General features: G+C 39.4%; 1 protein-coding gene across 1 annotated transcript; it reads right to left on the reverse strand.

Annotated features, from left to right (window-relative positions):
- Window positions 1-17,955: 17,955 nt before the first annotated feature.
- On the reverse strand, window positions 17,956-25,935 carry LOC134310097 (nectin-2-like). The gene is made up of 5 exons (XM_062991614.1): window positions 25,893-25,935; window positions 24,154-24,280; window positions 20,975-21,032; window positions 18,759-18,827; window positions 17,956-18,150 (listed from the first exon to the last, which is right to left on the reverse strand). Exons 1-5 carry the CDS (start codon window positions 25,933-25,935, stop codon window positions 17,956-17,958), a joined length of 492 nt encoding a protein of 163 aa, XP_062847684.1.
- Between the last annotated feature and the right edge of the window lie 429 nt (window positions 25,936-26,364).

Below are 26,364 nucleotides of genomic sequence, written 5' to 3' on the forward strand. Positions count from 1 at the left end.
TTCTAACATGCAGTGATACCTGCAGGCCTACTGAATCTGACAGCAAATTGATTTTTGGCCATATGTAGGGGGTTGGGCATTTAGTATACGTTAGATGAAGTAGAGTCAAATGAAGCGTGTTACTTACACTATATGGCCAAAAGTATTTAGACACCTGACCATGAGCTTGTTGGACATCCCATATCAAAAACCAGTTGTAATAAATAGAGCTATAGGTGTCTTCAGCTATAAGAACAACCACTCTTCTGAGAAGGCTTTGAATGATGTCTGTAGGAATTTTTGTCATTTGTGCCATTCATTCAAAGAGCATTTGTATGGCTGGGCATTAATGTTGGTCTAGAAAGGCTCAATTTATGTTCCAGTTCATGCCAAGGCTGTTTACTGGGGCTGATGTCAGAGCTCTGTGCAGGACATTGGAGCTTCTTTAAACCAATCTTTTCTTCATGTCTTTATAAACCTTGCCTAAACTGTGGTTGCCAAGTTGGAAGCATATAAATTAATGTCTAAAATTTAGCAATTGTTGTGGCTGAAATACATGAATTCAATAATTAGATAAGGTGTCTCAATGTGTCTATATGTCTATAATGTCTATATAGTGTACGTGGTTGCTTCTCTGTAAAGAACATGGAGGCATGACATTTAGTGGATGCTTTTATCCAAAGCGACTCACAATTGTGACTGAACACAATGCAAGCAATTGAATGTTAAGGGCCTTGCTTAGGGACCCAACTGTGGTAGCTTGGCAGTAGTGGGGTTTGAACTAGAAACCTTCTGATCTTAACCAACAAGCTACAATTGCCCTTGCAAATACTGAAGGGCACATAAATGGAGTGAATGGATTTTAGTGTTCCATTCGATTAGGAGCCTCATTGGCTAAACTAACTGCAGATATAAAGCCAAACTAATTAAAGACTGGTTAACAAAAATGGAGGTAAAAGTTCTTGCAAGATGAAGCCAAATTTCTGCTTTGAATCAAGTTTAAAATATTTATAGACGATTTGCAAGTCAATCAGAGAAATGTGCGTATAGAGCAGAAGCTAAATGGGCTGATGCATTAGTGTACCTCTCTTGTGTAAACTGGTTGTGCTAACTAAAACAGCTGTGTACGAACCCTGTTATGCTCTTGTGAAACATGCACATCCTCACTCGTGCATGCTCCCATGGCCAGCTGTGCAGTTGTTCCCATTCTATCAGTGGTTATAATAAATGTTGTTGGGATGATAAATGAGACTAAGAGGAAGGTGCGGTGCTGATACATTCAACAGAGGGAAGTAAAATCCAATATTGAGCATCAGCTATAATCCAACATTGATCTGTGAGCTGAATACTCAAAGATACTGGATGGTCTTTCTGTATGCAAGTTATGCAGAATGTTTCAGACATAATGGCGACATACTTTAAGATCATTAGTGTCCTGTATTAATGAGCAATATTTGTATAATATCATAAACCACACTATATGACACTATTTGACACATGACCATTAGCTTGTTGGACATCCCATTATAAAATCATTTGGCAATAATATGCAGTTGGTCTAGTTTTCAGCTATAACAGCAGTCAGTCTTTTGAGTGTGTCTGCGGGATTTCTCCCATTTCAGTCAAAAGAGCATTTCTAAAAGCATTTGTATGCTCAACCATACAAATGCTCTTTTAACTGAATGGGCACAAGTTCCCACAGCCTTTTCAGAAGAGTGGTTGTTGTTATAGCTGAAAAGATCACACAGAGATCACTCTATTTTAATACCTATTTTTAAGCTCATGGTCAGGTGGCTTTAGGGCAGTTGTAGCCTAGCAGTTAAGGTACTGGACTAGTAATCAAAAGGTCACTGGTTCAAGCCCTGCCGCTGCCAGGTTGCTGCAGTTGGGCCCTTGAGCAAGGCCCTAAACCCTTAATTGCTCAGACTGTATTCTGTCACAGTTCTGTAAGTCCCTTTGGATAAAGGAAATGTAAGTGTATCTAAGGCCAGGCACTGATGAACATCCTGATGGTGATTGGGTCACAGTCTACATTTTGATACATTTTAAAGATGTTCAGTGGGGTCAGATTGAGGCTTTGGACTTTGCTCTGTGCACACTGGAACAGATAGGGCCAAAACATTGGACACATTTAGTTTGATTTTATCACAAGTTGGTTAATACCTCAGAGCTCAGTAATAAAAGAGGGTGGTTAGGTGTCCACATACTTTTGACCAAATAGCAGTTCTCAGTCCTGTATGGATGATTATTATAAACCATTAATAATGAGATTATTACCAAAGCATATAATACATTTTTATGGTGTGTAGAACTTTGGGCTATTAATCAGAAGGTCTGGGTTTAAATCACAGCTCTGGCATGCAGCCACTGTTGGGCCCTTAAGGAAGGCCCTTTATTTTCTCAGTTCCAGGGGTGCCGTTAAATGGCTGACTATGTGCTCTGACCCCAGCAACCAAAGAAACTGGAATTATGAGGACAAGGAATTTCATTGAACTGTACGACAAGTAAAGGCATTTCTATTCCTCGAACGTTAGGATTAGACTAGAACCCCCTGCAATCCCCCACACACGGTACACACATCATGATGAATAAAAAGCTATTTATAGTGCTATGACGTCATCGCCCCACCTCCACATCTGCCCGTGTGCTATTTATGTTCCTCTCTCTGGGGAACACACATGTACGCGCAGTGGGTTCACAATGACACCATCACTTCATCCTCCCAGCATCATGCAATTAATTTATAAAAAAACCCCTCTCTCTCTTTCTCTCTCTCTCTCTCTCGCTCACACACACACACACACACACACACACACCCACAGGCATACATACACACATGCAAGAATGACCTTGATGAACAAGGTTTGTCCTTAGGATGCAAGATTATTCACTAGGCCTTACATTCCCCCACTCACCCACACAACCACCAACACAGAGCAGCCAGTCAGACTGCAGCCTATACCTGGGAGCCATATGATTGGCTAAACCGCATCATATAGCCAAAGGAAGTGAGTGTATAAAGGAGACAGGGCGAGAGAGAGAAAGAGAGAGAGAGAGAGAGACTGATCTTGGTCACTGCAGTGTGTGTGATGTAAAACCAATAAAATGCTTAAGCATCATATTCTAAAGATGCTTTACAACAACTAGCAGTCTGATCATGATTGACACCAAAATGAATAGTGCACAATATAAAGAGGTCGTGAATAAAAAACTGCTCTCCTCTAAATATAAAAGCTTAAACTGTGAAGAACAGGTTTGCACACTGACCCATAGCACACTGTCACTGGCTTAAAATAAAGAAAACAGTCGTGATCTTAACACCATTACACATCTGTGCTGATACCTTAAAACTACTGTACACCACAGCTTCCCAACAAATCTAGCAAAAAATTGTCCATCACGTTGTTGAAAACTGAGACATATCCAGAAAACTACTTGCTGTAATGGCGGTCAGTCATCTCAGAGAAGTATAATCAGTAGAAATAATTAGTGTTTTGCAGCATTGTGATTCAGTTTTGACCCACTACTATTGGCAAATTGTCTTCAATTCTGCAAGGTTACGAGAGCCTCACTAATGGACCAACAACATTAAAATCCTCAGTAAATGTTTAATAAGCTCTAAGTAAGCAGATCGGCTAGGCCATGTAAGTACCTTCACCTTTAAAAAAAAGTCTGAAGTTATTTTAGCTTTATGTTTAGGGTTGTTGTCTTATTAGGCATTAAAGATTTTTCCTCTGGTATGTCAGTACATTGCTTTATTTTTTTCTTTCCACGATGCTTAAAAGTTAATGTCCTGGTACAATTTGCAGACAAGCAGCCCCGAATCATGATGTCATTGTTTTGCTGATGCAGACATGGAGTTTCTGTAAAAGGACGTCGGGCAGTTGTAGCCTAGTGGTTAAGGTACTGGACTAGTAATCGAAAGATCGCTGGTTCAAGCCCCACCACTGCCAGGTTGCCACTGTTTGGCCCATGAGCTAGGCCCTTAACCCTCAATTGCTTAGACAGTATACTGTCACTGTACTGTAAGTCGCTTTGGATAAAAGCGTCTGCTAAATGCCAAAAATGTCAATGTATTGACGGCAACATAAGTCTCTCCAAATTACCAATATAATCCTTTGCATCAATGGTCCCCTCACATATATGCAGATCAACCATATGCTATCACAGATTCTGATTTTTGCATTTTTTATTGGTAACAGTGTTGATGGTCATTTTCATCATTGGCTCGTTGCAATTCTCAGTGCAGCGGTAGACTGTGTCAAGTGACAAAGTACTCCCAAGCCCATGTAGCTCTGTCCCTCACAAGAGTATGACGGTTTCTCTTTAATCACACATACTAAGCAACAGTTTCCAATTTTGGCTTTTATGCACCAAGATTTCCCCAGACTCTCTGAATCTTTTCATGATATTATCATAAATCACATTCTATTGTTTTACAAAATACAAGTAGTTAGTCAGTGAAAACACAAAAAAAATGTTTTTTTGTACTTTCATGAGTTCATTAAAAGTGCAAGAGATTTAACAGATTAACTGATTTAACTGGTTTTTATCTTTTGTTGAATTGTTAAAGTGTTCCAAAGTTTCTGGAAATTGGGTTTGTATAAATACAGCCATGCAGTTGTAATCCAACTAGGAGACGTATTACAACATAATCATCAAATGCTAATATTAAATGTGTGTGTGTGTGTGTTTGTGTGTGCGCAAACTGCCAGACACATCTGATTCTTAACAAAATAGTTCAATCCCCGAGCTATTACAATGCATCTCCTTTCCATGTGTCATTATGTAACACACACACACACACACACACACACACACACACACACACACACACACACACACACACACACACACCATTTAATGTTTCTAAAGACCCAATCTTTCTAAAGTTAACCCTAACCTAAACTTCCCTAAATGTTTATTCACTATTAGCAATGGACAGTAAAGAAAACAAATGTTGTGAATACAGGATGTGATGTCAGTCTTGGGATTTAATAAAGTATAAACATGCTGTAATGTATATATTATTATATATTTTTATCTTATTTTTAAATTACATTTTATTTTATTTTATTTTATTTCCTTTGCACTACATTGACGTGTTTTGTGTGATGCTTGTGATGTTTGTGAATTGCTCCTGTACCACTGCAATTTCCCTTTGGTAATCAATAAAGTAATCAATAAAGTAATCATTCAATTAATCAATCAATTTAGACTCAAGTTAGCAGGAAGAAATTATACAAACCACAATGAAAGAAGATTTATAAATGGGCCACAGATGGCAGGAGCTTTAGTCACCAGGACTGTTTAGTGGCTTTTGTTTTAATAGAGAATGTGTGGCAAACAAACACCAGGAGAATCGTAAAAACCTAAACGCTTAATTCATACAGTAGGGGAGTCTGGTAGGTCTGTTACTCTGTGAGGAACATTTCGTTAGCATGGTTTGGATTTTTCTCCTTGAGAAAATGTTCTCTGTACATCAATCTCAAGTAATTCTGGTTGAGTATGATTGAGGTTGATATATGGAAATATTTCTATTGTATTGGAAGTGGTTTTTCCAAGAAATGTCCCCATCCACAGGACAAGAGGGGTCACCTAATAGTTTTATTAGTAGAAAAATGATTTAAGCCCTTAGTACTTGGCTTTAAACTCAACAGATGAACCAGACATAGCCCAGTTAAACAGAGATTCTGAATGACTGCCATTTAAAAAAATGCTGTTTCCTTTTCTTTGATATATTTCTATAGTAATTTATACCAAGAGAATTAAGGCTGTTCATGTAGCTAATGGTGAACCAGTCTTAATTTCTTATCCTTCTGTACCAAAGTGTAAATGTAGTAAGTTTTAATGTGTCATAAACATGTGATATGTGAATAACAGTGTTGGGTGTGGTGGGCTCCCACATGATTCATCAGTTCCACCCAAACAGCTGCACATGAACAACAGTTTATTGAATAAGAACAGAACAGTTCAGATCTTAGTCAATGCCTGAATGTATTGCACAACTTTGATGGATGCATATATTGTACGTTTTACTGGAAAGCATTTGACTGCCGCACCTTTTTCCTCTCCCAAAAAACATCTGATGAACTGCAAATGTTTCACCTATTCAACCGTCTTCCCTCAATGCCTGGCAAAATCTATAGTGCCACCTGGAATTAAACTCAAGAGCTTAATATCGCTGCAGTGATGGGTTGGCGCAGTCAACTGCTAAGTGTTTTAATACACTATATGGCCAAAAGTATTTAGACACCTTACCATGACCTTGTTGAACATCTCATTTAAAAAACAAAAGGTATTAATATACAGTGACTTCTATATGTTCTTTTCAGTCAAAACAGCAGCCATTTTTTCTTAGTAGTGTATATTTGTGCCCATTCAGTCAAAAGAACATTTGTATGGCTGTACACTGATGTTGGTCAAGAAAGCCTCAGTTGATGTTCCAGTTCATTCAAGGCCATTCGGTAGGTCAGAGATAGGAGCTCTGTGCAGGCCACTGGAGTTTCTTTAAAGTGAGCTTTTCTTCATGTCTTTATAGATATTGCTTTTTGCATACGGGTACAGCCAACAAATATATATATTAATTATATAATTGATTTATTACACCTGTTAGCAATTGTTTTGGCCAAAACACATGAATTTAAGAATTAGAATAGGTGTCTCAATACTTTTGTCTATACAGTGTATGTTTAATTGACTACTTATAATTGTTTTGCAGCCTTTGTTTGTGATGCCTGATTTTGAAGTGGAATTACTTACAATTTGCAGAACTATTCATTTTTTCTGGGTGGGACAGTTCTCTTATTAAAATGTCCAAATTTACTTTCTTAGCCCAGATTACTGATTAATAATTATCTCCTAATGTGTCCCAGGCCAGTTATGTTTCTTATGATTTATGCTTCTTTCTCTGATGTGATACCCAGTGCAGGATATCATGGTGCTCCCACCACTGTAGGTACAATATTTACTGTAGGTATGGTATTCCTGAGATTATACATAAAGCTCATTATGACCAATATTTGTATTTGTTTTAATGCTTGTGTGCAAATTTAAGAGACACTTTTTTAGCAGGAGGTTTGTGTTAAGTGTAGGTATAGCAAAGCCTGAAGAAGTTAATTATTTATAGCTTACCTTTCTGATACTTGAGACTTGTGCCATATTTTCTCACTGTCTTTCCCAGAATCTATTTCTTGTGTCATACATCTCCACCCCTTAGGGTCACTAGGAAAGGACACAAGGAGAGAGAAATCAATGACAATCATATTTGGGCAGTGAGAAGTTCTCGCTCACCAAAGCACCACTTCAAAGTGATGTCACTTATTGACTTATTGATGATTTTGCACAACTGTTATCACCTGCCTTTAAAGATCTACACACCCTAAACTGGAAGGAAACTGTAATTCGAAACAAAATGAACATCAATAAAAAGTGTAAATTACCTTTGCCAAGAGCACTGACACAGCCCCATACCATGACAGACCCTGGCTTTTGGACTTAACAGTCTGGATGGTCCTTATCGTCTTTGGTCCGGAGCACACGTCATCTAATTAAAAAAAAAAAAAGACCTGAAATGCTGATTCATCTGACTACAATACACGTTACTACTGTGTGATGGTCCATCCTAGATGCCTCAGAGCCCAGAGAAGTCAACGCTGAATGTGTTGCAGGCATGAAATGCAGGAATGGAGATATATTAACAAATGAAATTAAGTTGATCAGACAAAACATGAAATATTTTGGGTTCAAACTGTCTGCAATCAAATAAAAGTCAAAGTAAATGTAAGGAACATTGCATTTTTATTTTATTTGCATTATTCATACTGTCCCAACTTTTTCTAATTTAAAGAAAAACAACTCAAATAGTCTGACTAAAATAATGCTCAAACCTCAAAATCATTTACTCTTCATACAGTCACACAATTTCCATTTTCATGGTTTATTAATTCTGTATTGTTTTGCCTTTGTTATTATTACCTTTTTATTTTATGTTGTAGGGGTTGAGAATTTATGTCGTGCACTTACATCGGCTCTATAAAAAAGGCATACTCAGAGGAAGACACTGTGTTCTTTCACTGTGATGCTCCTCTTTTTTCAGTTCCTCTGAAGATGGCAGACTATGATCAATAAACCGAAGGACAATGGATCATGTACTCATCAGTTAGAATGTTAGGAAGCATCTTTGCCTGCACTGGGTTACATTTAATGGTAAGAATGTTTCCATTTTCCAATACTACATCAGTCCATGTCAAAGCTGAGACATGGTTCTTCCTGAGTGCTTCTTTCAAGAAGAACGTTTTTAATCAGCAGCTTTCCTTTTTATTTACTTGGACAATGTTTGCATCTTGGTGTCCAGCACTATGACACAATATGTCCTTCTTGTTGATTAACATCTGGGTCATGGTCTGAAGGGCGAAGGAACGGAAACTCAAGGAAACATCAAACAGAGCATTAAGAAGTGCTAGTAATGTGATGGACAGCTCCTGCTATTATTTATGTGTAGGGCTGTAATAGCATGCAGCAGAAGAATTCAACACCAAATATTGAAATAATGTATTAAAACCGATCCTTTGAGTCAGTGGGTCTAACAAAGGGCTGCGTAAATAATTGAAACACTCCACAGAGCCAGCAAGAGTCCCTCTAATTACTCAACCCTGTACTACGCCTACACTGCTGTCCTTCAACATGCTCTACAATTACCCCCCTTTTGTCACAGAATTGATTGTCACAATCTGGGACTTGTATTGATTTGAATGGAAATTTTTACCTCCACTGATTTACACGTACAGAATGAAAAGTGGAGAAACAAAACATGTAAATACAGTCAGTGGTTTTTGGATAAGTCTCTAAGCTTTCAGGAGCTCTTCATCCAAGATCTCTTTGTACCATTTATACATTGATTGGTCATTTGACTCTTTATATATATATTTATATATTGCATTCTTTATATATAAATATTTGTTTATCGCCTTTTTCTCCCTTTTAGCGTGTTCAATTGCCCGATTGTGTCATGCTTCCTCTCCACCAATGTCGATCCCCACTCTGATTGAGGAGAACAAAGCTAACCCACGCCCCCTTCGACACGTGGGCAGCATGCCATATGCATCTTGTCACCTACACTTTGACAAGTGTAATGCAGATCAGCACTCTTTTCCTATCTCTGTGCAGGCGCCATCAATCAGCCAGCAGAGGTCGTAATTGCATTAGTTATGAGAGAGTCCCTATTTGGCTTTTTAATATCCCACGCCTATCTGAACAACAGGCCAATCGTTGTTCATGTGGCTGCCCATACGATGTATTTGAGATTCCAGCTCTGGTGTTCCAGTTTGTGTTTTTACCGCTGCACCACCTGAGCGACGCTAAATAGCATTCTTATAGCATGATGCTACCAGTACGAGATTTGACAGAAGAAAGCTGTTGTTACTTGGCTTATCAACTTTAGTAAGAATTTTGCCACACAGAGCATTAACAATTTAATTACAAAACTCTACTTTAGTCTTATCAGTCCATTTGGGAGTCTTGCAAGTCTTCTTCCCTTCAACTTCTCCTCGACTTTTCCCTTTTAGTGTTCAGCTTTAGCTGCAGTCACTAAAGTGACAGTAACTGTTTTAACTAGTCCACTTTAGTTCATTGACTAAGTTTAGGTGAGTAGCCTTATCTAGGCAGCAAGACTGTTGTTTTATACTTCCTTAATTTTTTTAATCATTGACTGTGCCCTTGAGATGGTCTTGTATCCTTCTGAATGCATATTTATATTGATCAGCCATCTACTACAATAATATAAGTGAGGGTGTGTGGCCTGACCTAGGTGTATGGCTGCAGTTTCATATTTTCACGACTTTAGATGTTTGTTTGTTTATTAGGATTTTAACGACATGTTTTGCACTTTGGGTTACATTCATGACAGGAATGGTAGTTACTCATTACACAAGATTCATCAGTTCACAAGGTTATATCAAACACAGTCCTGGACAATTTTGTATCTCCAATTCACCTCACTTGCATGAAGTGGCGATTTCTCTAAGACTGCAAGGGCAGCCCAGCTTCCCCTAAAATGTCAAAAATTAAATGGTTGAATATGTACAGTTGTGTTAACATTTCACTGACTACAAATGCGTTAGAACACGTTCATCTTGAAGACGAGTTCGTTCAGAATCAGCTATTTATCACAAATCGACTGACTCGAACTTCTCATACATTCCCGTAGCTCAATGCATTTGCCCGCAGACGCTGAGCGTCTCTTCACTTCTAAGGGGCTGCATGGGTTTTTTTTTTCATTGCTTCGAAACTCGCCGGTCATTGGATTAATGCCGTGATTTTGTCCCGCCCCCGGACGCTGAGCGTCTCTGGGGGTGAATGGAGCTGTGGGCGGGTCTGGACGCCGAGCTTCTGCAAGATGATTGGAGGATCAGTCGAAAGGCTGGATCCCGTTTTGATTGACAGCTATCACTGGGAGCTTCAGTCATCGCGGATTTTGCGAGTGAAGTCGAAAGACAAACTGCAACCCATTTCAGGACATTTTCTTGAAAAGGAACGGAGGGCAGAATTTATGTATAAATAAATTGACAAATTTTATGATGTAAGCCGACAATGAGCTTCCCCTCTTTGAAAGACCAGCAGCCGCCACTGCTTGCATGTCTTTGGACTGTGGGAGGAAGCCGGAGCTCCCGGAGGAAACCCACGCAGTCACAGGGAGAACATGCAAACTCCACACAGAAAGGACCCGGACTGCCCCACTTTGGGATCGAACCCAGGACCTTCTTGCTGTGAGGCGACAGTGCTACCCACCAGCCACCGTGCCGCCCTCACAACTTTAGATGGACTGTGCTGTTTGGGGGGGTCTTGTATACCTCTGAATGCACATTTATATTGGTCAGCCATCTACTACACTAATAGAAGTGAAAACAGCAAATCCAAAGCTAGGGGCATTAATATTTTTTCTAATCTACTTTCCTTTTACACTTTAGTATACACCTTTCTCTCCTTCATACCAACATTCACTCACCATACTGTCTGATTGTTCTCTTCAGTACCTTTACACTAATTTACAGTCCTCTCTTTTCACAAAGTGGTCGGAGGTAAAACTGAAATGAGGTAAGTAAAGAAGCTGAGATGTGGACTACAGAAGATGTAATTTAAAAGAGGCAGAATAACAAACACAATTGGTCTGAATATTGAACCACTAATCCCCATGATCAACCTGCCTTACTGCTGTCTCAACACACACACACACACACACACACAGACGCACGCACGCACGCACGCACGCACGCACGCACGCACGCACACACACACACACACACACACACACACACACACACAAACAATTACATTACAGGAGTGGGAGAGGGATGGAATTTATTGTGGACTGGGAAACCTTCTGTCCATTTTTTATTATTTATGTCTACCTATGTTTGAACAAATATTGCCTATTTTACACAATTACAAGCAGGGGTATCGGGTGTTTGGGGACCAGTTCCACGGTCATTGAGTCAGAGAGGGACACAGAAATATTGTAGCATGTATGTACTGCATATCATAATTAAGCTGAGCATATACAGTATGTTGTAGCTGTAATACATGACTACATGGTCTTTGGTTTCACTTTAAAAAAATACTCATCTAGTTCAGCATCCAAGCTAAAGATAGGACTAGCTAATCCGATAGGAATAGCTACTCACTTCTGCATTAAGAGCTGACTGCATAAGTGTCCATACTTATTGTAACAGGGGCATCACTCCCCTAACCGACTCCCAACCCTTATTCAGAACTGCAACTGTCTGCAACCCTGTCCTAACAAATGTGGAATAAAAGCGGGACGTCCTGCAACAAAAAGCTACACGAAGCCAGAAACGTTCCTTCACATTCCTCATCCCTCCTCTCAGTCTATCAGTTGTTGCTGCAATGATGTCACTGGTTACCTGGCAACAGCTGTCCCCGGGTTAACCCTGACTAAGACTGCAACGGGAACATTTGGGATTATTTAGGGGCATCCAGTTCATATCTCTGATGTCTGAGCCTAAATCTCTGTGAGAACCCTTTCCTTCTCTGAGAAAAGCTGCTAAAGCGTCAGCATGCCATTTATACCTGAGCGGACGGGGCAGAGCTAGCACAGCGCTAGCAGAGAGCTAGTCTGATGACACAGCACATTGAGACTTACTCGTCTGCTTTTCATGGATAAGCGTTTTTAGATGCATTTTTTTCCAAGTTGCTCTTTCAAATTTGGACGTCAACGTTTGTGGCAAAGCCTGAAAAGTGTCTGAGGTGGCACTGGGTACTCCTGAAATATGATTAGCCACTCTGTGTGCCCAATGCCCAATCATTAAACTCATTAATCATTCAATTCAGAATGCAAAGAGTTCACAGGAGGGAAATGCAAATACAATAAAATAGAAAATGCAAATACAATAAAAATGTTCCTTACATTTACTTTGACTTTTATTTGATTGCAGACAGGATGAACCTGAGATATTTCATGTTTTATCTGCTCAACTTCATTTAACTTGTTAATATACCTTCATTCCTGCATTTCAGGCCTGCAACACATTCCAACACATTCCCCGTTGGGATGGGGGCAATTTAGGTGATTGTAATTAAAACCACATGCTGCACATATTACAAAGGCATGGCTGTGGAAGATGAGGGTACGGGTACTGGGCTGGTCTGCCTGGATTTGCTTGTTTTCTGTTTTGCTACAAACACTTTGAGTCTTTGTACTTTGCGTCTTTTGTACTATCTTTATCTGTATTATTTGACCAGAGTTTAATGAGGGTTTATTTTTTACCAATATCATCTTCTGAAAGAAGTTTGTTGGCATGGAGGTGATGTCTATTTTTAGATTTAAAGACCCCCTCATTTCATCTCCCTCATTTAAACTGTTATTCTTAATTGGGGCAAAATAATTTTGCATCCTGATCCAGGCAGGTTCATTTCAGCTTTTCATTAAATGACAGTGAATCTGGCTGTTATATTTATACCCCAGAGAAACATAACTGATACTTGGGGAAACTTGATTCAGGTACTTCAGATCTTGGTAGCCTAGTGGTTAAGGTACAGGACTAGTAATCCAAAGGTCGCTGGTTCAAGCCCCACCACTGCTAGGTTGCTGTTGCTGGGCCCTTGAGCAAGGCCCTTAACCCTCAGTTGCTCAGATTGTATACTGTAACTGTAATGTAAGTTGCTCTGGAAAAATGTGTATGCTGAAAATGTAAATCTTTAAAGATTAATTGTAACCTAAGGCTAGATTTTACTCAGATTTTGAATCTGAAATTAATTCAATAATTTTTTTAACAACCTTTATCAAGGGTGCCAACAATTCTGGAGCTGACTTTAGGTGATAGCACGCTTAATCTAGCCCTCTATATCATCTAAACAATGAGCTTTAGTGAAACCCCTTTCACATCTGAGATCAGTTAATTCATATTATGGGGACTGATGTCACATTTAATGTAAATATGTAACATTGTAACATTGAACAGAGTCAGTGCCCATGTTCATACAGGGCTTGTTTAGTAGTTTGGGTTGTAAGACAGCGCCCTCTTGTGGAAAAGATAAACACTGAGGCTAACTGTGTTAGTTTAGTAAGCGAAACCCGATGGCGTTCGACTAACCTGCCTTATAAGTCATTGACTTATTAGAATCCTCTCTACTGAGGCAGCTGCCTATGTAGACAGTAAGACAGCAAGGCAGCTCCCTAGGTTTTCGAACCCTATAACACCCGTAAAAAGTAGTGTTTTCATTGCTGATGTATCAATCTCTAATTCTTTATTCTTTCAGTGCGGCCTGGTGGTTGTGCGGGTCCGCGGCCCAGTGGTTGGGGACCACTGCTATAACTAACATGAACAACAGTCTGCTCACCTTTAAACCACAAAGGCCAGAATTGCACCTGTAAGGAAAGCCAACAGAACTGGCCAGTAATGAGCGCACACAGAATGAGACAGACTGGTAAAATGTTTTAATATCATTTTATCCCTCTAATACATGTTTACAAGATATACGTATAAACCACCACCAATTTACTGAGCGAATACTGTCAGTTACGATATATTGTAAAGACTTTGTATAGATGCGTACAGATTTTATCAAAAGCTAAAAAAAACAGCAACAGAAAAAATAGTAAAAAAAATCTTGTGCTTGTCACAGTATAAACATCGTCAAATGGCACAACAGAAATGTAAATAAAAAAATCAGAGTCAAGAGCAGAGAGAAATCTTCTTTGTTTTCTGTTCATGTCTGATATAGAGCAGTTATATAGTATAAAGACTAAATCATAAAATCAAAAACATATCGTTTCAAGTGTAATGCAATTATGTAACAAAAGAAAAGAAAACACTAAAACCTGCCTTTCCTTTACAGCTAAACAAATCAGAATTCACATTTAATCACTGGTTCATTGACCTATACAGCAGTGTACTAAGTAAAATCAGATCAGCTCTAAATAAGCACTTGCTAACACTTTATTTAAAAGGTAGGTTTATCAGGCCTGATTAACACCTTCATAAGCATTACACACTTTTTTAAATAGCAATTCTAAAGTTGGGCAGCACAGTGGTTCGTTGGGCAGCACAGTGGTTCGGTGGGTAGCACTGTCGCCGCACAGCAAGAAGGTCCTGGGTTCGATCCCCAGGCGGGGCTGTCCGGGTCCTTTCTGTGTGGGGTTTGCATGTTCTCCCAGTCAGGTTAATTGGAGACACTGAATTGCCATATAGGTGAACGGGTGTGTGTGTGTCTGCCCTGCAATGGACTGGTGCCCCGTCCAGGGTGTTACTATGGTGCCCCCCCCCCACGACCCTAATTGGATAAGTGGTTAAGAAAGTGAGGGAATTCTAAAGTTTTTATGAAGACTTTGTGTCAAAACTCATAAGGAAATCTGAATCTTGGATGTAATTGGAAGTTGTAGGAGGACAATGATCTAAAACACACATTGAAACTGGTTTTGGAATTGCTAAATCAGGCTAAAATTAAGCTTCTGACCTAAACACGGCCAGTCCCGTTACCTGCTGACCTACATTCAGATCTAAAATTTTCTTCATTACTTTATATACCGGTGACATTTGCTTTTATTCTTAAGTTTAGCAAACCTTTCATTACAGACACAGTGTTCACTACAATAATCTATTCCCTGTTTTGTTCTATTGCTTAATTATAACACTGTACTAACAAAATTTTACTGTATATTAATTAAATACATGATACCTAAACTAAACTAAAGTGGCAAATTAGAGTATTTGTCATCACCCTCCACTCGTCTTTATCTCCCAATTTAGATATTTCCAATACATGATAGTGCCGCTTACACAACACTTGGTCAATCTGCAACCAGTGTCTATCACCTGCTAGTGTTGGGTTCCCTCCCTCAAACCCGGCCAACTGTGTTTACATACATTGCTTTATATATAATTTATGTAGTGCTTATTTATGTGTTCCACTTGCCTAATGTAGGCAACATTCAAAAAAAGCATTAGCAATTACATAGGAAAATAACTAAACACAGGAAGGACGATGAGAAGACGATTAATTACCAAATACATTCACTGCTCTGCATCACTCTTGGCAAAAAGTGCTTAAAACCTTAAAGGCTAGTAAAACCATTAGTAAAATGTTTTGATTTGTCTTGTCAAGGTGCATCCATATTTTGCTAAAATCAGCCCAATGTTAGGAAATTCTGATGCTTCTGAGAGAAAAATGCCAGACAGGCTGCAGCAGTTTAATGCGCTTGTCCACCACCGCTGAGATATGAGTTTGAATCTCAGCTATGCAAACAACCAGCTGGATGTCTACACAGATACAAGTGGTTGTGTCAGTTGGCAGTGATGGTTAAAAGAATTCCTTATTACAGCTGCAATTGTGCCCTCTGATGGCTTGTCACAGGTGACTGTAAAGAGATGGTGAATAATGGGGAGCAGTGCGTGGCTCTCAGTATGTGATACTGTGCTCTGTGTGTACCTGTCTCTGGTAAGTGAAAAGAAGAGGTTAGGAATTGCATACATGTCAGAGGGCCCTCCTCGGTCAAAGGGTCCGCAGCAGTAGAGGAGAGATACAGTTGGGGAATTGGATATGACTAGTTTGGGAGAAATAGGGAAAAATGCAATAAAAATACAATAAAAACATCTAAATAATTGATTTCAACATCTGATCTATAGTTTAGAAACTACCTAATCATGGTAAATCATTACTATGTAGATTACATAGTAGGTCTTAATTGTAAACTTCATAATTAACCCAGCCAATCACAACACAGCTCACAGCTCCAGTACAATCAGTGCTTAATCCCTAATAATTTCTAATCAGACTCTACATCATGTTATAACATAGTGTTATTTAAGAAAGCCCTAAGACTGCAAGGAATTACAGACAAAACCAGGATGCTTCTGGAATACAGTGGTCAGTTAATATTTCTGGTGTGCTTTCAGTAATAGATAAGTAAAAAAAAAAAAACTTGTAGCTCTACACTGCTGCAGTGCAACTGAATTACAAAAGTCAAAATCATACAACACTAGTCTGTGCATGAGTGTAGTAGCCTTATTTAGAGCAGGGACAGAATAGCTAGATGGGAGAGACATTAGTAAAAGCCTGAGGAAACTACAACTGACTCAGATACTATATTGATAAATAACTATAGGCATTTTGTATGTATCCAGCATGCAATATTTCTCTAAAACAGTTAGCATTTTATTTAAAAAGACATTTCATAAAGGAGCTCTAGTATGTTCTCAGTATATTAACCACCCCTGGATCCTGATGATACTGGAGCATGGTAAATAATTTGCCTGAATATATTGATTGGTGAATTCGTTCGTTTTTAACATTTTGATGAATTTCAATGCAAAGACGTCTGGTCCCCTGATTAACAAGACTAAGCACTATGTTCCAAACTGCAAACTGCATAGCACTTTGTGTAAATGTTTTATCCAAATAGTAGTAGTGACGCTATGGCAGGGCCTACAGCGCGCTAATGAGGAGGTTTTGGCACTGATCAGCCCTCTAGTAAACACCAGTCAGCCATAACATTAAAACCACCTCCTTGTTTCTGTACTCACTGTCCATTTGATCAGCTCCACTTACCATATAGGAGCACTTTGTAGTTCTACAATTACTGACTGTAGTTCATCTGTTTCTCGGCATGCTTTTTTAGCCTGCTTTCACTCTGTTCTTCAATGGTCAGGACCCCCACAGGACCACTACAGAGCAGGTATTATTTGGGTCACTGCAGGACTGAGAATAGTCGACCAACCAAATATATCCAGCCAACAGTGCCCCGTAGGCAGCGTCCTGTGACCACTGATGAAGGTCTAGAAGATGACCAACTCAAACAGCAGCAAAAGATGAGCGATTGTCTCAAGATGGACCAACTAGGTAGGAGTGTCTAATAGAGTGGACAGTGAGAGGACCAGGTATTTAAAAACTCCAGCAGCACTGCTGTGTCTGATCCACTCATACCAGCACAACACACACTAACACACCACCACCATGGACACCTCTAGTGTCACTGCAGTGCTGAGAATCATCCACCATCCAAATAATACCTACTCTGTGGTGGTCCTGATCATTGAAGAACAGGGTGAAAGCAGGCTAAAAAGGTATGTAAAGAAACAGATGGACTACAGTCAGTAATTGTAGAACTACAAAGTGCTCCTATATGGTAAGTGGAGCTACAGTGAGTGTAGAAACAATGAGGCAGTTTTAATGTTATGGCTGATCGATGTATATCTCTATCTCTATCTCTAATTTTTAGGCACACAGAAGGAAAGCATACCAGCACTGCTCATATCACATCTGTACCCATGACTGTACATGCAATTATGAACAGTATAATTTCAGCCATAGAAGTAAAAAACATAAATCCAGTTCACAGCTCTGCAAAAAATCATTGGTCAGACTTTGGCTCTACGATACATTAAAACAATTTGTGGAAAGTTTAAACTTATTTCTGTTTCTCCAGTGTAATCAATATAATCTGGCCCTGTGTGAGCCTCCCTACACGTTAATGGGGTCGGAAACAAAACTGTCACCCCTAGCGAGATTGGAGGGCAAATGGAGCTGGCCTTGACCATCCAGCTCTCTGTGATCGTAATATGGAGGCTGCATGTCTCTCTCCTCCCAGCTGTTTGGGATTTTGTGGTCAAGTTGGCTTGGCAGATCCTCGTCCTCACCGTGGTACGAGTCCAGATCCTGTCCAGAATTAAGAAAAAAATTGAAGTAATTTACTATACATGTTACATAAAGAGAGGTGTTTTAGAGCAGGGGTCCCCAACCTTTTTTGCACCATGGACCAGTTTAATATAAGATATAATTTCACGGACCGACCAAAAAGTGTAACAATACTATTCCCCAATGATGGAAAATCAGTGGGAACTTTGAACTTTTTTTCCTGCAACGAGTCGCTCCCACCTAGAGGTGATAGGAGGCAATAACACCCGAAGTGTGTTCCTTATGTCCAGTCTACTCCGTAACTTTGTTTTGGTTGCCGTCACTGAAGAAAATCTCACATCACAAAGATAGGATGTTGGAAATGGAAGCAGTGTTTCATTGCTTTTGTAGCAATCTCTAATTATTTATTCTTTCTGTGCGGCCCGGTAATAAATGACCCAAGGACCGGTACCGGTCCATGGCCCGGTGGTTGGGGACCACTGTTTTAGAAAATAGCATCATAGCATAATAAATGAAATGAATAATAAAACGTATTTTAAAAAAAGGATTTATAAAAAAAAGCACATAATAAAGAAATGAACCATGAAATTGTGAGTGAGTAAATGAGTAAGAACAGCAGGTTTTCTTACGGTCACTGGTTCTGCATTTTGAGTCTCATAGTAGGTAAGTGGACTATGAGTATCTTCAGTGTAGGTCATCTGCACAAACACACACATTTGTTTCTCTGAAACCGATCATTATTATTAGAAAGGTCCAAATCTAGTCTAAAAAATAAATAATAAATATGAATATAATATACAGTGTATCACAAAAGTGAGTACACCCCTCACATTTCTGCAAATATTTCATTATATCTTTTCATGGGACAACACTATAGACATGAAACTTGGATATAACTTAGAGTAGTCAGTGTACAGCTTGTATAGCAGTGTAGATTTACTGTCTTCTGAAAATAACTCAACACACAGCCATTAATGTCTAAATGGCTGGCAACATAAGTGAGTACACCCCACAGTGAACATGTCCAAATTGTGCCCAAATGTGTCGTTGTCCCTCCCTGGTGTCATGTGTCAAGGTCCCAGGTGTAAATGGGGAGCAGGGCTTTTAAATTTGGTGTTTTGGGTACAATTCTCTCATACTGGCCACTGGATATTCAACATGGCACCTCATGGCAAAGAACTCTCTGAGGATGTGAGAAATAGAATTGTTGCTCTCCACAAAGATGGCCTGGGCTATAAGAAGATTGCTAACACCCTGAAACTGAGCTACAGCATGGTGGCCAAGGTCATACAGCGGTTTTCCAGGACAGGTTCCACTCGGAACAGGCTTCGCCAGGGTCGACCAAAGAAGTTGAGTCCACGTGTTTGGCGTCATATCCAGAGGTTGGCTTTAAAAAATAGACACATGAGTGCTGCCAGCATTGCTGCAGAGGTTGAAGACGTGGGAGGTCAGCCTGTCAGTGCTCAGACCATACGCCGCACACTGCATCAACTCGGTCTGCATGGTCGTCATCCCAGAAGGAAGCTGACGCACAAGAAAGCCCGCAAACAGTTTGCTGAAGACAAGCAGTCCAAGAACATGGATTACTGGAATGCCCTGTGGTCTGACGAGACCAAGATAAACTTGTTTGGCTCAGATGGTGTCCAGCATGTGTGGCGGCGCCCTGGTGTGAAGTACCAAGACAACTGTATCTTGCCTACAGTCAAGCATGGTGGTGGTAGCATCATGGTCTTGGGCTGCATGAGTGTTGCTGGCACTGGGGAGCTGCAGTTCATTGAGGGAAACATGAATTCCAACATGTACTGTGACATTCTGAAACAGAGCATGATCCCCTCCCTTCGAAAACTGGAAGGATAATGACCCCAAACACAACCTCCAAGATGACAACTGCCTTGCTGAGGAAGCTGAAGGTAAAGGTGATGGACTAAACCCAATTGAGCACCTGTGGCGCATCCTCAAATGGAAGGTGGAGGAGTTCAAGGTGTCTAACATCCACCAGCTCCGTGATGTCATCATGGAGGAGTGGAAGAGGATTCCAGTAGCAACCTGTGCAGCTCTGGTGAATTCCATGCCCAGGAGGGTTAAGGCAGTGCTGGATAATAATGGTGGTCACACAAAATATTGACACTTTGGGCACAATTTGGACATGTTCACTGTGGGGTGTACTCACTTATGTTGCCAGCCATTTAGACATTAATGGCTGTGTGTTGAGTTATTTTCAGAAGACAGTAAATCTACACTGCTATACAAGTTGTACACTGACTACTCTAAGTTATATCCAAGTTTTATTTCTATAGTGTTGTCCCATGAAAAGATATAATAAAATATTTGCAGAAATGTGAGGGGTGTACTCACTTTTGTGATACACTGTATATCTGATCTAGGTGTTATTTTACTGCTCTGGTGTTATCTACTGTATATAAAGGCCGACCTATTTCTGATCCTACACTGTTTAATCAGTCCATCTCAGATGACTTTGGGCTCAGAGAACTCACTGGCGAACTTTTGTTCAAAATTAACAAATAGCTTTCACTTTGCATAATACAGTTTTAAACTGCATTTTAATGCAGTGGCTCACTGTGCTAAGTGACAATAATTTACTACATGTTAATGTACAATAAGTAGTTCTAAGTGGCTATGCATATCATGGTACCATAACGATTTCTCAAACAATATAAACAGTGTACCATTAAGACATATTTAAAGTGTTATGAGCTAAGCATTTTCATATAATTAGATTACTGATTTTGGGTCTACATAATCCACAGCAATGTTCAGGCACCTTTACTTTGGGTATGTGATTATTTATTGTGACATTTAAATGGATTAAATGGATCTGACTCACTGTGTCTGGGATCTTGGAGTGCTTCACAGGAGGAGGAGGCTTGTAGGTTGGAGGGCCACTGTGAAACAAACACACAGGATATACAGTTAAAGTCAAATGTTTGCATATACAGGAAAAGGACACATGGAAGTGTGTCATGGAAGATGGAAGTCTTGGGCTTTTAATGATTTCTGCAACTGTTCTGTTTGTGTATATATACAGTACAGGCCAAAAGTTTGGACACACCTTCTCATTCCTGTGGTTTTTCTTAATTTTTTAAAATTTTCTACATTGTAGATTAATAATAAAGACATCCAAACTATGAAGGAACACATATGGAATTATGTAGTAAACAAAAAAGTGTTAAACAAACCAGAATATGTTTTATATTTTAGATTCTTCAAAGTAGCCATATTTTGCTTTAATGACAGATTTGCACACTCTTTGAAATTTTCTCAACCAGCTTTATTAGGTATCCACCTGGAATGGTTTTCAATGAATGTTTGTGCCTTGTCTGGAGTGAATTTTTGGAATTTGTTGCTTTTTTAATGTGTTTGAGACCATCAGTTGGGTTGTGCAGAGGTAGAGTTGGTAAAATATAAAACATATTCTGGTTTGTTTAACACTTTTTGGTTCACTACATAATTCTTCATAGTTTGGATGTCTTCAGTATTAATCTACAATGTAGAAAATAAAAATAATCAAGAAAAAACATTGAAGAGAAGGTGTGTCCAAACTTTTGACTGGTGTGTCCAAACTTTTGGCCTGTACTGTATATCCAGTTACCCAATTGCATTACGCTTCCTCTCCACTGTTGCCGATCTCTCCCTGATTGAGGAGAACGAGACTAACACCCCCCCCCCCCCCCCCCGACATGTGTGCAGTAGCCGACTGCATCTTTTCACCTGCATGAGATGAGTTCATATGCAGATCAGCTTTGTGTATGGAGAGCCACACCCTGATCAACGCATTATTCCTCGACTCTGTGCAGGCGCCATCAATCAGCCAGCAGAGGTTGTAATTGCATCAGTTATGAGGTCCCTATACGGCTCCCATCCTGTATGAACAATTGTTGTTTATGTAGGTGCCCAGCCCAGCCCAGCCCAGCCGGATGGCAGAGAGCTGAGTTTTGAACCAACGAGTTCGAAATGTCAGCTCTGGTGTGCTAGCACGTTTTACCGCTGCACCACCTGAGCGCCTGAGTAAGTTTTTTTTTAATTTAACAAACACTGTTGGCTCAAATATACACTATAGTGCACATAATATTTGATTATTTTTCACTTCAACAGCTCTGTTCACCATTATAAGCCATCAACAATCTGCTAGCACAACCTTAAATGGATTATTGACCAACATGAAACAAAATTTGTTGTTTTAGTGGCACGGACATAACCTTTTAGTTCAGCCCTTTTATTATTGGACATTGAAAAGGCCATTTATATCTAATTCAGACATTCCAAAGCCAAGTTTGACAAATATTTTGGGTCAGTGTCCCATTGGAAAATACGGCTTTGACCAAGATCTAACCTCCTGACAGATGGTTTATAGGCTGTACTAAAAAAAATTGAGGTAATCTTCCTTCTTCATTATTTTGTCCACCTTCTGCAAGACACCAGTTCCACTAACAGACATAACACTGCCATAACAACATTTGTCAGTAAGTACAGTGATGTTGGGTTTTAAATGCTTACTTCACACCCCATCCATTCTGTATAACATAAAACACAAGGTGGAGATTTAAAACAGGGGCTATTTTTGGAGCTTCAAAGCCCATGTCAAGGTAAAGCTGATTGCTTCTGTCCATCCAGTTTAATTTTCTGCCAGCATAAGATGTCAGTTTGAGTTTTCTGTTATGTCTTTGGCAAAGTGACCTTGGTTCCATGTACTTTGTCCTTACAGACCATTGTTTGTGCAGATGATCTTGGACACTAAGTTGCTTAGAAATGGGTATAAGTCAAATCTGTTGTCTGCATTTTGAGACCTGTATGAAGCTTTCTAGACTCTTCAATTTTATACATACACCGATCAGCCATAACATTAAAACCACCTCCTTGTTTCTACATTCACTATCCATTTTATCAGTTCCACTTACCATATAGAAGCACTTTGTAGTTCTACAATTACTGACTGTACTCCATCTATTTCTCTACATACCTTTTTAGCCTGCTTTCACCCTGTTCTTTAATGGTCAGGACCCCCACAGAGCAGGTATTATGACACTGACATGGTGGTGGTGTGTTAGTGTGTGTTGTGCTGGTATGAGTGAATCAGACACAGCAGTGCTGCTGGAGTTTTTAAATACCGTGTCCACTCACTGTCCACTCTATTAGACACTCCTACCTAGTTGGTCCACCTTGTAAATGTAAAGTCAGAGACGATCACTCATCTATTGCTGCTGTTTGAGTTGGTCATCTTCTAGACCTTCATCAGTGGTCACAGGGCGCTGTCCATGGAGCGCTGTTGGCTGGATATTTTTGGTTGGTGGACTATTCTCAGTCCAGCAGTGACACTGAGGTATTTAAAAACTCCATCAGCGCTGCTGTGTCTTATCCACTCATACCAGCACAACACACACTAACACACCAACACCATGTCAGTGTCACTGCAGTGCTGAGAATGATCCACCACCCAAAAAAATACCTACTCTCCCAGGACCACTACAGAGTAGGTATTTTTTTGGGTGGTGGATCTTCCAGGACTCTTCCTGACCATTGAAGAACAGCATGAAAGGGGGCTAACAAAGCAAGTAGAGAAACAGATGGACTACAGTCAGTAATTGAAGAACTACAAAGTGCTTCTATATGGTAAGTGAAGCCGGTGAAATGGACGGTGAGTGTAGAAACAAGAAGGTGGTTTTAATGTTATGGCTGATCGGTGTATAGTGGCTATAAGTCTAATGGATGAAGTTAAACTACCCCTATTTATTGGGCACAGAGAATTTACCAGTTGTGATAAAGCATAATAACTTACAAGAAATTGGGAAGTCATGTTGCAAATTTAAATGCCATTATATTACTTTATACACTTTTAATTAATAATTTAAATGGCAAAATGTGCATTTATGAACCCTTTCTGTAAGAGAAAAATACAGTCGCAGAAATCACTGAAATCCCAACACTGGCTCGACATACATGTCCCTCACAAGTGTGTGTAATCTTTTGCTTAGACAGGTAGAATTAAAAGAGAATAGAGATACTGACTCTTTGTTACAGCACTGTTTGCGGATCAAGATCACAGCAGTGGCGATGAGGGCGAGAACAAGTATGGCTCCAATAATACCCCCGATTATACTGCCAGTGGCAGCGCCCTTCTGTGGCAGTGGTTGTTCTGTAAGGGAAGGAAAAATTAAATATGAGTCAAACCAAAATGATGTATTAAAGTGGGCTAAAACACTTCAGCTGCTCATCAGTCTGGGACCGAGTTATATATTGTGGTTCATAATGCACCACACGTTTTAATGGGTCTGGACTGCAGGCAAGTCAGTCTAGCACCTGCATCTTATTCCAAAATAATGCTGCTCTATGAAATGTGCAGAATGTGGTTTGGCACTTTGTGTGACTAAACATGTCTAGCTGGCAACTTATATTACTCCAAAATTTGCATGTACCCCTTAGCATTAATAGTGCATTCACAAATAAGCAAATTACCCAGGACCATAACATGATAGTTATTTACTTATTTATTTATTAGGATTTTAACATTATGTTTTACACACTTTGGTTACATAGATGACAGGACATATAATTACTGGTTACACAAGATTCATTACTTCACAAGTTTAATATCAAACACAGTCATAAATAATTCTGTATCCCCAGTTTATCTCATGTGCATGTCTTTGGACTGTGGAAGGAAACCAAAGCTCCTGGAGGACAACCCACAAAAACAGAGAGAACATGCACACAGAACTCCACACAGAAAAAAAACGAACCCAGAGCCTTCTTGCTGTAAGGCAACAGTGCTACCCATCGAGCCACTGTGCTGCCCCCACACTTTAGAACTTTCCATATTTAAGAGATCGAGATTTCCTTACTGGGTGCAATGCTGTTGCAACACACCCTAGACAGGATGCCAATCCCTAGCCAGTCTGGTCTGTATGTAGATGCCTGACCAGCTGATAGCACTTGGGGATTTAAACCCTAGATCCCAGTGGTAGTGGGCTTGCATAATTTACTGCAAACTGCACTACCTGAGTGCCCTGTAGCTGTATAATTTAAATAGAGTAAATAGAAACATCCACAGAACATCCACTCTGTGTCCACAGAATTGGTCGGGAGTTTTCCAAACTCAGTTACCCGAGTTGTGTTTTTAGCTTGCTTTATCTTGGACATTTTGACTAAGCAATTGCAAACTAAATTGCTGTAGGATTGCTAGGACGCCTCACAGTGCAAATTAACCAGTAATCGTGAAGCACTTAAACGCTACACGAATAATACATCTTAAATCACTAAACACAAACCTTACATTTTGAACTTCACATCAAATTGCATATTACACAGAAAAAGGCTCATTTCATGGTCCATGCCGTGAATTAACCCTTTCATGCATGAATTATAACAACATGAATTAAGATTTTTTTTCCAAAATGGTTTAATTTCCCTTTCAGGCTAATAAAACTATTGAATTGCTTTTTTAAATTTTAAATGTAATTTATTAAGAGTTATTCATGTGTCCACTCAGGTGGACAGCATGCATTTGAGTTTCACTGAGAGTGATATTTCATTAACAGCCCAATGAGTAGAACAATAATTTTTAGAAATAAATAAAGTAAAATACAAACTTTTAAAGATGTACAACAAATGCTATCATGTTTTAACATGTACTGGACCGGCTATAAAAAAACTTGAACAGTCTACTGCCCTGTGAAAACATAGAAATTTACGGTACATTAACAAGACAGCCAGGGCAAAAAGGCACAAAACGTTTCAAGCTAATGTACTTGGTCTATTGCGTGCATAGAGCATCTTGGCATCTGTGTGCATTTTTCATTCCTTGGGCGAAGGCCAGTAGTTTCCAGGCCCAAATCTGATCTCAGTACATCTCATCTTGGTACAAATGGTAATAAGAACACGTTGTGATTCTTTTCTGTATATAATCACAGAGATGCAAAATAAAAAAATATTAATTTAATACTATAAAAAATAGTGTGGTTTACAAAAGAAATCAAAATACGATGTATTTTCTTTAAAATATGGATTTACAGTAAAAACATTTGGTAGTTGAAATATCCCCAGAATGCATGATGTCAATTGTAGTGGACATGTGGTTAATTGTAATTTACTGCTTCCAAAAAATACATATTTGAACAAAACAATGATTGTATTGCTTCTTAGATGTTGCTTTTTGTGCTTTATTTACCAGCAAAGATGCCTTTCAGTAGAAGAATTTTACAGAATTCCCCGAAGCAGATG

This window comes from Trichomycterus rosablanca, chromosome 3 (assembly GCF_030014385.1).
Source record: "Trichomycterus rosablanca isolate fTriRos1 chromosome 3, fTriRos1.hap1, whole genome shotgun sequence".
NCBI lineage: Eukaryota > Metazoa > Chordata > Actinopteri > Siluriformes > Trichomycteridae > Trichomycterus > Trichomycterus rosablanca.

What these genes read in the sequence shown, in the direction of transcription:
- LOC134310097 (XM_062991614.1), bottom strand. Translation starts at nt 25,935, where the DNA reads ATGCACACAGATGCCAAGATGCTCTATGCACGCAATAGACCAA. An exon ending in AAACAGTGCTGTAACAAAGA is followed by an intron (nt 21,033 to 24,153) that starts GTCAGTATCTCT and finishes TTTGTTTCACAG; the next exon opens with TGGCCCTCCAACCTACAAGC. An exon ending in AAAATGCAGAACCAGTGACC is followed by an intron (nt 18,151 to 18,758) that starts GTAAGAAAACCT and finishes AATTCTGGACAG; the next exon opens with GATCTGGACTCGTACCACGG.